The sequence below is a fragment of the Pristiophorus japonicus genome, chromosome 13 (genome assembly GCF_044704955.1).
Source record: "Pristiophorus japonicus isolate sPriJap1 chromosome 13, sPriJap1.hap1, whole genome shotgun sequence".
NCBI classification, from domain to species: domain Eukaryota; kingdom Metazoa; phylum Chordata; class Chondrichthyes; family Pristiophoridae; genus Pristiophorus; species Pristiophorus japonicus.
Genome location: NC_091989.1, coordinates 152,307,620 through 152,320,443, shown reverse-complemented (window position 1 = coordinate 152,320,443; position 12,824 = coordinate 152,307,620). Strand labels below are relative to the sequence as shown.

Below are 12,824 nucleotides of genomic sequence, written 5' to 3'. Positions count from 1 at the left end.
GTTTGTTATTGTTCCCATTAATTTGCAAATACCTCAAGCTGTTGATACTGTAGTAACAACTCTTGGGGCTAGAAATTCGCCGATTTGTGACCGGGTTTTTGGTGCTATTTCACCTTTTTTGGCAAAAATCCAGTCAGCAGAAAATTTGGTGACTGCAGCGGTTTTCAAATACTGCCGGAGAAAGGCGCGCCACCGTGCAAGACCCGAAATAGCGTTTTGGCCAAAAGTTTGGCTCTGTGCGCACCCGTATTTTGTTCAGACAATACCGACATGTAAAAAGCTGCGTTGCAGCCCTTGGAGCAGCAGTATGAAGACCTGCAAAAAAGGTAAGTTAAAAGTTTTTATTTTTTAATTCTTTTGCAGCGATTCAATAGTCTTGTAAATGTTTTGTGAATTTTTTTTTGTTTTTTCCAATTTATTTATTTTTTAAGGTGTTTTTCCGCCCTCCCTAGGCCCAACTCGCAGTGGTATCGGCCTCGGACTAAAGTTAGCGAGGATCGCAGTTTGTGCCGCGAATCCTCGTGTAACGCCGATTTTTACCGCAGCGCAAATTAAAGCTTGAATTTCCGGCCGATAGCGAAGCAATAATGGTAATTTTGGCGAAAAAATACCGTTATCGCTGAGAACCGAATTTTTAGCCCCCTTTGGTGTTCCAATATGGCAAAGCAAACCCTTTCCAAACGTCCAGAGCCACAAAATCGCAACAGGATAAACCTACAAGCAAGAAATACAATTGTAAATAGAACCAAGTTGTTTGGGCTTTGTAGGCCAGATAGCCAAGGTGTGCATGTTGCTTGTGGCCTATAGTTTGACATCCCTGATTTAAAACCATGCAGAAAATCAAAACTTTAGTTATAAATAAGGGCACAGTCGAATGCAGAAAGTGCGCCGATCAACTTTGTTGCATCATAAGCACAGTCAAGTCAATATTGGACATGACTTTTGAGCATCAAATAGAGAGCTAACCCAGGACTTGTTATCTCATCCATGAATATGCTGGCAGCCCAATTACAGCAAGATTAAATAAATTGCTTCCAGCGCCTCAGAAGTTAATAGGCATGTAATCAGCATTTGTAGATTGTCTCGGCAAATAAAAGAAATTGTGTACCAATAGGTCCCTTCATTGTTAAAGAACTTTTTATTCTTTCAATTTGATTAGCACAGGAAAATGTATGGATGGCATTGGCAGCAAACAGGTATTATGGAAAGAACAGGAATACAGGTTCTTACAGTACAGGTATGACCTCCCAAATCTGGAAACCTCGGGACCGACTCAATTCCGCATTTCGGGTATTTCCGGATTTCGGAACATATTTCCGACGTCCTGAATCCGGAAATGCCTGGGCCGAGGTTCGGGAATTTCCGGATCTCAGAGATGAAATCCGACGTCCCGAATCCGGAAACCTATTTGGCACGGCGGTGACCCGTAGTTAGTGAGAAAAAAAACATCGGGAAAAACCTGCAGTGCAGCCCTTGGGACAGCGGTAGGTATGAAAACCTGCAAATAAAAAGTAAGTTAAAGTTTTTATTTTTTAATTCTTTTGCAGCGATTCGATAGTTAAGTGCCTTGTGAATGTTTTGTGATTTTTTATTTTTTGCAATTTTTTTTGGAGTGCGTGTCTGCGCGTGTTGGGGGGTGGGATTATTTACTGCTGTGAAAAAAATGTCCGGATTTCGGAACATTTTTACAGATTTCGGACAACCTACACCCCCCCACCAATCTATGCGATGTCCAGATATCGGAACTCCGGATTTGGGAAGTCGTACCTGTACTTCCCAATTAGATTAAAGATTTTAAATGTACTGTAGCAGACTACACTACTGCTGCCATGTCCCTGAAATATGCTGGAACTTTCAGATCCATCTATAATCTATAAGATGTTAAATTTGGTACATCAGGTGTGCATGTCATTGGAAACACATGATTTACCTGCAGTATGTTACTCCTGTAGGAGTTATGGATTTTTTTAATGTTATATGTGCCACGCTGAGATTGCACAATCTGTACATCAGCCAAAAAGTTTTCTGAATTTTTTTCAATCCAAAATTTTTCTCAGTAACTGAAATTTCTAATGTCTAAAATGAGGGTTTAAACAGATTTTTTTTTAAATCAAAAAACAACATTTCACTATATTATGATTAATATTATCCACTGAACTGTCCTGTGTCTTTTAATGCCTTTATTAAATATTTTACTTGGCCTCCACCTTTCCCAAAAGCCTGGACCTGGGGTCAATATCTTTTGCCAGAGCTGTGGCTCTGTGAACCATCTTTGGATTATCCAGCCTGAGCATGTGTAGTGTAACTAATTTCTCTGGATACATCAGTATAATTCCATTGGTTGTACTGACAGAATATTTTTAGAATTCCTAGAACTTTTGGCTCAATTGCTTTTCTTCAAGTAATTTTGACAAAATGCACAAATTTTAAAAGATTTACTCAGGTAAGATTTATGATGAGTATGTTTTCTTTTTTAAAAAGGGGCTGGGAGGTGGGAGCAGCGTCGGAGCAGCCTATAAAAGACACAGCGGGGGCTCGAGAGTCAGCGGCAGTTGGCGAGAGATGGGAGCAGTGTCAGAGCGGCCTATAAAGGCCCAGCGGGAGCTCGAGAGTCAGCGGCAGTTGGCGAGAGGTGGGAGCAGTGTCGGTGCGGCCTATAAAGGCCCAGCGGGAGCTCGAGAGTCAGCGGCAGTTGGTGAGAGGTGGGAGCAGTGTCAGAGCGGCCTATAAAGGCGTACCGGTGCAGCTACAGCGGGAGAGAAAGCAAAAAAGTAGAAAGGAATCAAAAGGTGACATCACAGCCAATGGGGTAAGTGATTGGCTGGTGATTGGTGAGTAGCTTTTCTTTTTATTTTTATATCAGTAAGTAAACTGTAACATTGTTATTACCAATTTAAGGGTATCTAAGGGTTAAGGCATGGCAGGAGAGCTCGGTCACGTGATATGCTCCTCCTGTGCCATGTGGGAACTCAGGGACGCTTCCGGTGTCCCTGACGACGACGTGTGTAAGAAGTGTATCCGCCTCCATCTCCTGATGGATCGCGTTGCGGAATTGGAGCTGAGGGTGGATTCACTCTGGAGCATCCACGATGCTGAGAATGACATAAGTGGCACGTGTAGTGAGTTGGTCTTACCGCATGAGAAGGATCCACAGCCAGCTAGGGAATGGAAGACCAGCAGGAAGAGTAGTACAAAGAAGGTAGTGCAGGGGTCCCATCTGGTCATCCCCCTGCAAAACAGATACACTGTTTTGAGTGCTGTTGAGGGAGATGACTCATTAGGGGAGAGCAACAGCAGCCAAGTTCATGGCACCGTGGCTGGCTCTGTTGTACAGTAGGGCATAAAAAAAAGAGTGGCAGAGCGATAGTGATAGGGGATTCAATCATAAGGGGAATAGATAGGCGTTTCTGCGGCCGCAATCGAGACTCCAGGATGGTATGTTGCCTCCCTGGTGCAAGGGTCAAGGATGTCTCCGAGCGAGTGCAGGACATTCTGAAAAAGGAGGGAGTACAGCCAGTTGTCGTGGTGCACATTGGTACCAACGACATAGGTAAAAAAGGGATAAGGTCCTACGAGACGAATTTAAGGAGCTAGGAGTTAAATTAAAAAGTAGGACCTCAAAAGTAGTAATCTCGGGATTGCTACCAGTGCCACGTGCTAGTCAGAGTAGGAATCGCAGGATAGCACAGATCAATACGTGGCTTGAGCAGTGGTGCAGCAGAGAGGGATTCAAATTCGTGGGGCATTGGAACAGGTTCTGGGGGAGGTGGGACCAGTACAAACCGGACGGTCTGCACTTGGGCAGGAATGGAACCAATGTCCTCGGGGGAGTGTTTGCTAGTGCTGTTGGTGAGGAGTTAAACTAATATGGCAGGGGGATGGGAACCAATACAGGGAGACAGAGGGAAACAAAAAGGAGACAAAAACAAAAGACAGAAAAGAGATGAGTAAAAGTGGAGGGCAGAGAAACCAAAGGCAAGAAACAAAAAGGGCCACTGAATATAAAAGGGCTGCAGGAGGGGTAAAAACTAAAAATCATGGTTTAAAAACTAGGATGAAAACACTCTACCTAAATGCACGCAGCATTAGAAATAAAGTAAATTAGTTGACGGCACAAATCATTACAAATGGGTATGATTTGGTGGCCATTACAGAAACATGGTTGCAAGGTGGCAAAGACTGGGAATTAAACATACAGGGGTATCTGACGATTCAGAAAGATAGGCAAGAAGGGAAAGGAGGTGGGGTAGCTCTGTTAATAAAGGATGATATCAGGGCAGTTGTGAGGGATGATATTGGCTCCAATGAACAAAATGTTGAATCATTGTGGGTGGAGATTAGAGATAGTAAGGAGAAAAAGTCACTGGTCGGCGTAGTTTATAGGCCCCCAAATAATAACTTCATGGTGGGGTGGGCAATAATCAAGGGAATAATGGAGGCATGTGAAAAAGGAACGGCAGTAGTTATGGGGGATTTTAACCTACATATCGATTGGTCAAATCAAATCGCAGGAGGTAGCCTGGAAGAGGAATTCATAGAATGCATACGGGATTGTTTCTTAGAACAGTATGTAACAGAGCCTACAAGGGTGCAAGCCATTTTGGATCTGGTCCTGTGTAACGAGACAGGAAAAATAAACGATCTCCCAGTAAAAGATCCTCTCGGAATGAGTGATCACAATATGGTTGAATTTGTAATACAGATTGAGGATGAAGAAGTTGTGTCAGAAACGAGCGTACTATGCTTAAACAAAGGGGACTACAGTGGGATGAGGGCAGAGTTGGCTAAAGTAGACTGGAAACAAGGACTAAACGGTGGCACAATTGAGGAACAGTGGAGGACTTTTAAGGAGCTCTTTCATAATGCGCAACAAAAATATATTCCAGTGAAAAAGAAGGGCGGCGAGAGAAGAGAGATAACCAGCCGTGGATAACCAAGGAAATAAAGGAAAGTATCAAATCAAAGACCAATGCGTATAAGGTGGCCAAGGTTAGTGGGAAACTAGAGGATTGGGAAAATTTTAAGCAACAGCAAAGAATGACTAAAAAAGCAATAAAGAAAGGGAAGATAGATTACGAAGGTAAACTTGCGCAAAACATAAAAACAGATAGTAAAAGCTTTTACAGATATATAAAATGGAAAAGAGTGACAAAAGTAAATGTTGGTCCCTTAGAAGATGAAAAGGGGGATTTAATAATGGGAAATGTGGAAATGGCTGAGACCTTAAACAATTATTTTGCTTCCGTCTTCAGAGTGGAAAACACAAAAACCATGCCAAAAATTGCTGGTCACGGGAATGTGGGAAGGGAGGACCTTGAGATGATCACTATCACTAGGGAGGTAGTACTGGACAGACTAATGGGACTGAAGGTAGACAAGTCCCCTGGTCCTGATGAAATGCATCCCAGGGTATTAAAAGAGATGGCGGAAGTTATAGCAGATGCATTTGTTATAATCTACCAAAATTCTCTGGACTCTGGGGAGGTACCAGCGGATTGGAGAGCAGCTAATGTAACGCCTCTGTTTAAAAAAGGGGGCAGGCAAAAGGCAGGTAACTATAGGCCGGTTAGTTTAACATCTGTAGTGGGGAAAATGCTTGAAACTATCATTAAGGAAGAAATAGCGGGACATCTAGATAGGAATAGTGCAATCAAGCAGACGCAGCAAGGATTCATGAAAGGGAAATCATGTTTAACTAACTTACTGGAATTCTTTGAGGATATAATGAGCATGGTGGATAGAGGTGTACCGATGGATGTGGTGTATTTAGATTTCCAAAAGGCATTCGATAAGGTGCCACACAAAAGGTGTTACTGCAGAAGATAAAGGTACACGGAGTCAGAGGAAATGTATTAGCATGGATAGAGAATTGGCTGGCGAACAGAAAGCAGAGAGTCGGGATAAATGGGTCCTTTTCCGGTTGGAAATCAGTGATTAGTGGTGTGCCACAGGAATTGGTGCTGGGACCACAACTGTTTACAATATATATAGATGACCTAGAAGAGAGGACAGAGTGTAGTGCAACAAAATTTACAGATGACACTAAGATTAGTGGGAAAGCGGGTTGTGTAGAGGACTCAGAGAGGCTGCAAGGAGATTTGGATAGGTTAAGCGAATGGGCTAAGGTTTGGCAGATGGAATACAATGTCGGAAAGTGTGAGGTCATCCACCTTGGGGGAAAAAAAAAAACAGTAAAAGGGAATATTATTTGAATGGGGAGAAATTACAACATGCTGTGGTGCAGAGGGACCTGGGGGTCCTTGTGCATGAATCCCAAAAGGTTAGTTTGCAGGTGCAGCAGGTAATCAGGAAAGGGAATGGAATGTTGGCCTTCATTGCGAAAGGGATGGAGTACAAAAGCAGGGAGGTGTTGCTGCAACTGTATAAGGTATTGGTAAGGCCGCACCTGGGGTACTGCGTGCAGTTTTGGTCACCTTACTTAAGGAAGGATATACTAGCTTTGGAAGGGGTACAGAGATGATTCACTCGGCTGATTCCAGAAATGAGGGGGTTACCTTATGATGATAGATTGAGTAGACTGGGTCTTTACTCCTTGGAGTTCAGAAGGATGAGGGGTGATCTTATAGAAACATTTAAAATCATGAAAGGGATAGACAAGATAGAGGCAGAGAGGTTGTTTCCATTGGTGGGGGAGACTAGAACTAGGGGGCACAGCCTCAAAATACAGAGGAGCCAATTTAAAACCGAGTTGAGAAAGAATTTCTTCTCCCAGAGGGTTGTGAATCTGTGGAATTCTCTGCCCAAGGAAGCAGTTGAGGCTAGCTCATTGAATGTTTTCAAGTCAAAGATAGATAGATTTTTAAGCAATAAGGGAATTAAGGGTTACGACGGGGAGAGGGCGGGTAAGTGGAGCTGAGTCCACGACCAGATCAGCCATGATCTTATTGCAGGCTCGAGGGGCTAGATGGCCTACTCCTGTTCCTAATTCTTATGTTCTTATGTTCTTATGGCTGTACGTGCCTGCGAGAAAAAAAAATGGGTGTTGTAATTTCACACCCATTGTAGTTTTTCATAGAATCATAGAAATTTATAGCACGGAAGAAAGTCATTTCGGCGCATCGTGTCCACGCCGGCCGACAAAGTGCTATCCCGCCTAATCCCACTTTTCAGCTCTTGGTCTGTAGCCTTGTAAGTTACGGCACTTCAAGTGCACATCCAAGTATTTTTTTTTTTAAAGTGGTAAGGATTTCTGCCTCCACCACCCTTTCAGGCGGTGAGTTCACCCAGCACCCTCTGGGTGAAAACATTTCCCCTCAAATCCCCTCTAAACCTCTTACCAATTATTTTAAATCTGTGCCCCCTGGTTGTTGACCCCTCTGCTAAATCTTTATTATGGCGTATTAAGCTAAGGAATAGAGGAAAGCAAGAGAGAGAGTGAGAAAGCGAGCGAGCGAGCGCGAGAGAGAGCGAGCGAGTGCGAGAGACAAAAAGAGAGAGAAAGAGAGCTAGCCATTTTCATTTATTACACTGCCCTCAGAGGAAATTCACAGATAGCCTACAAGATATTTGGTTAAGTCGGATATCCAGGCCAAAGCAATTACACCGGAAGCTTTGGCCTGGATATCCGACTTCGATATTGACATTTGATTTACTTTACTGCTACCATACAAAAGAAGACGACTTAAATTTTCAAAAAAGTTACATTTTGACACCAATTAATGATCTCCACTGGACAGTTGGAAAAGGCCAATAGTAATCACTTATACATGGGGGAGGGAAAGGAAGAGTTAAGGGAAGAAGCATCAGAGAAGAGAAAGTGACAGAAACAGAACAAAACGAGCAACAAAGATATTGGAGACACGCAAGGGAGTAAGTATATTCTCTGGCTTATTAAATGCAATGCCACAAGAGGTCGACTAATAATACATTAAAATATTAGGTTGATAATCACAATACATTAAAAGCATTGTATCGGAGTGACTGCTGTTCTTACTTCTTTTAGAGCTGGTGCGCTGTAACCTCTAAACACCAATATTACAAAACAATGCTGGTTCCTTTTTGCTCCAGTAGCAGCGCTGTAACTTCTCAGCCTGTTACAAGAAACATAGCTGACAGACATACCGTTTCCTCGGTATAATCATGCGCAAGACCCAGGGAGCTACACTGGTATGATGAAATACCTTGTGATGTGTAAAAGCAATTTATGTCACCAGCCTCTAATCCAAGCCCATTTCATACCTTTCAACTGTTGTTGGGTCTGTGGTTGGCAAATCAACAATGTAGAAGCACAGGATAGTACATTCTGCCAGTTAACCTCATGGGTCTCCAGAACTTGCTGAAAATGAGTGATCAGCTCCTCTGCGCTGAATTTTACAAACAGCTGCACAAAGCAAATAGAGACAAATAAAGAACATAAGAGCACAAGATGAAGAAATAGGAGCTGTAGGCCATTCAGCCCTTTAAGTCTGCTCCGCCATTCAATAAGATCATGGCTAATCTTCTACCTCAACTCCACTTTCCACATATTCCTACTCTGTTTTTTGTCCTTTAACCAATCCTCAATCCATGCTAATATATTATCCCCAATCCTATAAGCCCTAATTTTGTGCAATAACCTCCTGTGTGGCATGTTATCGAATGCTTTTTGGAAATACAAATACACTACATCCACTGGTTTCCCCTTATGCTAGTTACATCCTCAAAAAACTCTTAACACATTTGTCAAACACGATTTCCGTGTTGACTCCACCCAATCATATCTGTATGATTTTCTAAGTGTCCTGATACCATGTCCCTAATAATAAATACTAGTATTTTCCCTACTACTGATGATAGGCGAACTGATCGATAGTTTCCTGTTTTCTCTCTCCCTCCTTCCTTGAATAGCGGGGTTACATTTGATACCTTGCAATCCATGGGAGCCGTTCTAGGATCTAACGAATTCTGGAAGATCAAAACCAATGCATCCACTATCTCTGTTACCTCCTCTTTTAAAAACCCTAGGATATAGGCCATCAGGTCCAGGGGATGTGTCAGCTTTTAGTCCTATTAATTTCTCCAGTGCTACTTCTTTAAGTTCCTCATTCTCACTAGACCCCTTGGTTCCCCACTGTTCCCGGGAGGTTTTGTGTGTCTTCTACTGTGAAGACAGATAAAAAGTATTCATTTAATGTCTGACATTTCCTTATTCCTCATTATAATTTCTCCTGTCTCTGCTAATTTCTTCCTTTTTACATACCTATAGAAGCTTTTACAATCTGTTTTTATGTCTCTTGCTAGTTTACTCTCATATTCTATTTTCTCTTTATCAATTTATTGGTCCTCCTTTGCTGAATTCTAAAATCCTCCCAATCCTCAGGCTTACTACTCTTTTTGGCTACATCAAACCCGGTTCCTTTAATCTAATAAAAGCATATTATTAACTGCTTATCCATAAGATTAAAACATAGTTTTTAAAAAGGTAAAGTAAACTTTTGATATTACAAGTATTCACGGCATCAGGGGTGCTGGGGTGTGGCAGTGTAGGGGGGGAAAAAAAAGAGATGCAGTATGCATTAGAAAGTAAAAGAAGAAGCTTCAGTTATCTTAGAATGATTAGGGCTGCTTATTGTAACCAGGCAACTAAATTTGCTGGCTGCTGAGGTCTTGCCAGGTTTCAGAAGCTCTGGAGGATTAAAGATACTAAACTACCTTCTGCAGTCGTGTGGCAGTGCGCTAGTGAGTGATTGGCCACTATACAGTGGAGGAGAAAAACAAAATTCAACAGGAGATGTCATGTGAAATTATGCAAAAGACACAAGATTAAGATACAGATTTATTCTTTCAGCCGCGACAGTTACTCTACTTAACCCGCGACAGGGAACGGAAGGAAGGGGACAAAAGACATAAGCAAAAAGAGTTGCATGAACATATAGAAAATGATTGGCTATCTCATTACTCACACCAGACATAAAAAACAGCAATAGCAAATGTGTAAAATAAGGTGAAGTGAATCTTGGTTCGGATTTTATGGGTCATTTTGACCTGAATTAATCGCAGCCCTTGATTTGAACACAAATCCAAAACAATGAAATTACGGAGGCAGAGCCTTCACTGCAGGTCAAAGATTTGGCTCGCTACCATTTAAAAAAAAAAAATAAGAAATCTGAAGTGACCTCGTGAATCAGGCCTGCAGCACAGACCAGCCTAAATTAAACTGACCAAGTTTAGGTTCATTTTGACGGTTAGCCCAGCATTGTTATTATTAATTTAGTTTATTTTTAGACTTTTAAGTTTTGAATTCAGGGTTGAGATAATCCACAATATATTCTGATAATGTTTTCCCTTTTTGACTACACACAAGAGCTGTTCCTTCTCGTTAAGAATCCCTGTCCCAAATACAACTGGAATTTGCAAGCAGAGAAATATTATCAGAGTTATGCACATGGGGCCAGTCTATTTATCTCTAATCTGCTCATTAAAAGCTTGTTTTAATATCAAACAATTAGATCTTCAGTGGCAGCACTTACAATAAATTGGATATGAGCACATCATGTATAATTTTTAATGCGTTATTCCATTGCTAAGGCTGAGCTGTGTTTAAGGTCAGAAAGTCCAATAGCTTGCCAAGTGCAGGGATTTTTTGACTTTTTTTAAAAACAGAGAAAGGATTTAGAAAAAACAATTACATTTAATGGTTGGGCTTTATCGCAAAATCTATTCACACCAGTTTTTTTTAAAAAGGGGCACCAAGATGAAGCATGATTAAAGTGCTAATTATTTAGGCTTTGAAGTTGTTGCTCCAAAGTCTGTAGACAATAAGCAATTTGTTAAATCTCTCTCGCCCATTATGTTGGGAGGTCCCTGGTCCCAAATGCTCGCTGGGCATTGTCTGGGATAAGATCTGCCCTCTGGCCGTGAACAGAAGGAGATAAAAAGCAGAGTTGTCAGACAGAATTTTTTTTTTTTTTTTTTTTTTTAAACGGAAAGCTGCAAGGACAGACTTTCATCATAGTCAGAAGGTTGGAATTTAAGAGGGCAGTTAAAGTTTATGGGCTGGATTTTCAGTTAATTGCTGCCTCTGTTTTCGCCCCAGAGGGGCTGTAATGGTGGCGGGAAGCATTTCCAGGCGGATGGCTTGCTTCCAGCATCTCGCCGGGACATTCGGTGCTGGGTTTCGGGGGTGTGGAGCAGTACCGCCCGGGAGAAGCGAGCCGGTGTGCAATACCTCTGGCTGCGACACAGTGCAAAATCTGAAACTGGCCCGACCCGTAGCGCCCGGCAACACGCCCGATTGGGACCACCCGTGAAAGCTGGCGGTCCGAGCTGTAGCGGCCGCAGTGAGGGAAGGAATGTCGACCTCAGGCAAGTGTGATTGGTTTTTATTTTTGTGATTCATAGCGTGGCGTGAGTAACGTATGGGAATGTTTTTGGTGGGTTTTTTTCAGATTTCGTTTTTTTCATGGAAGCCTCTCTTCGGGCGCTCCAAGGCCGGCTGTTTATCTCGGGATTTTCAGTTGCTCAGCGAGGTGTGGAACAACTCCCTTAGCGCTCCGCTCCACACTCAGGATCCAGCCGGTGAATTTTGCGGCTGGAGACGGAAACCATTTCCCGGCGCAAAATCTACCACTCTGCCCGGGCTAACGCCGCAACACAGGTGCGACCGAATTTCCACCCCATTTTGTTTCAGTCAAGCAAGACAGATGTAGGGAAGCACAGTATTACACAAAGACAACATATACTGATTGTAGTCCGATCATGAGACATGACTGCCTCCATCGTATTGTGTGGCACTATCACCATGCTAAATGGGATACATTCAGAACAGATCGAGCAGCTCAAAACCGGGCATCCATGAGGCCCTGTGTGCCATCAGCAGCAGCAGAATTGTATTCCACCACAACCTGTAACCTCATGACCCGGCATTTCCCTCACTCTACCATTACCATCAAGCAAGGGGACCAGCCCTGGTTCAATGAGTGCAGGAGAGCATGCCAGGAGCAGCACCAGGTGTACCTAAAAATGAGGTGCCAACCTGGGGAAGCTGCAACACAGGACTACATGCGTGCTAAACAACAGAAGCAGCATGCTAGAGACAGAGCTAAATGATCCCACAACTAACAGATCAGATCAAAGCTCTGCAGTCCGACCACATCCAGTTATGAATGGTGGTGGACAATTAAACAACTAACGGGAGGAGGAGGCTCCATGAACATCCCCATCCTCAATGATGGCGGAGCCCAGCACCCAGGTGCACAGGACAAGGCTAAAGTGCTTGCAACCATCTTCAGCCAGAAGTGCCAAGTGGATGATCCATATTGGCCTCCTCTTGAGATCCCCACCATCACAGAAGCCAGTCTTCAGCCAATTTGATTCACTTCACGTGATATCAAGAAACAGCTGAGTGCACTGGATACAGCAAAGGCTATGGGCCCCATCAACATCCTGGCTGTCATACTGAAGACTTGTGCTCCAGAACTAGCCACACCTCTAGCCAAGCTGTTCCAGTACAGCTACATCACTGGAATCTACCCAACAATGTGAAAAATTGCCCAGGTATGTCCTGTCCATAAAATACAGGACAAATCTAATCCAGTCAATTATTGCCCTATCAGCCTACTCTCAATCATCAGCAAAGTGATGGAAGCTGTTGTCGACAGTGCAAAGGGATATAGACAGGCTCAGTGAGTGGGCAAACATTTGGCAGTGAAGTATAATGTGGGAATTGTTATATATGTAAACTTGTATTTACTCTGTGCAGCCACCAGAGGGCTCATTCCCTGGAGTCCCAAGGGATCCCATAATCCCTTGGCAGCACAGGTATTTATGGAGGCCTCACAGGTTGGAGAGGCACTCTGGAGACCTGCAAATAAAAGACTACGGTC

The 12,824-nt window shown here is 43.0% G+C and overlaps 1 protein-coding gene across 7 annotated transcripts in view; it reads right to left on the bottom strand.

Moving 5' to 3' along the window:
* The window catches only part of LOC139278896 (Fanconi anemia group A protein-like), a 129,600-nt gene that overhangs the window by 76,787 nt on the left and 39,989 nt on the right, over positions 1-12,824 (bottom strand). For all 7 annotated transcript variants that reach the window (XM_070898142.1, XM_070898140.1, XM_070898144.1 and 4 more), the window contains one exon: positions 8,200-8,341. In XM_070898142.1, coding sequence (XP_070754243.1) covers positions 8,200-8,341 — 142 coding nt within the window. The remainder of the gene's footprint in view (positions 1-8,199; positions 8,342-12,824) is intronic.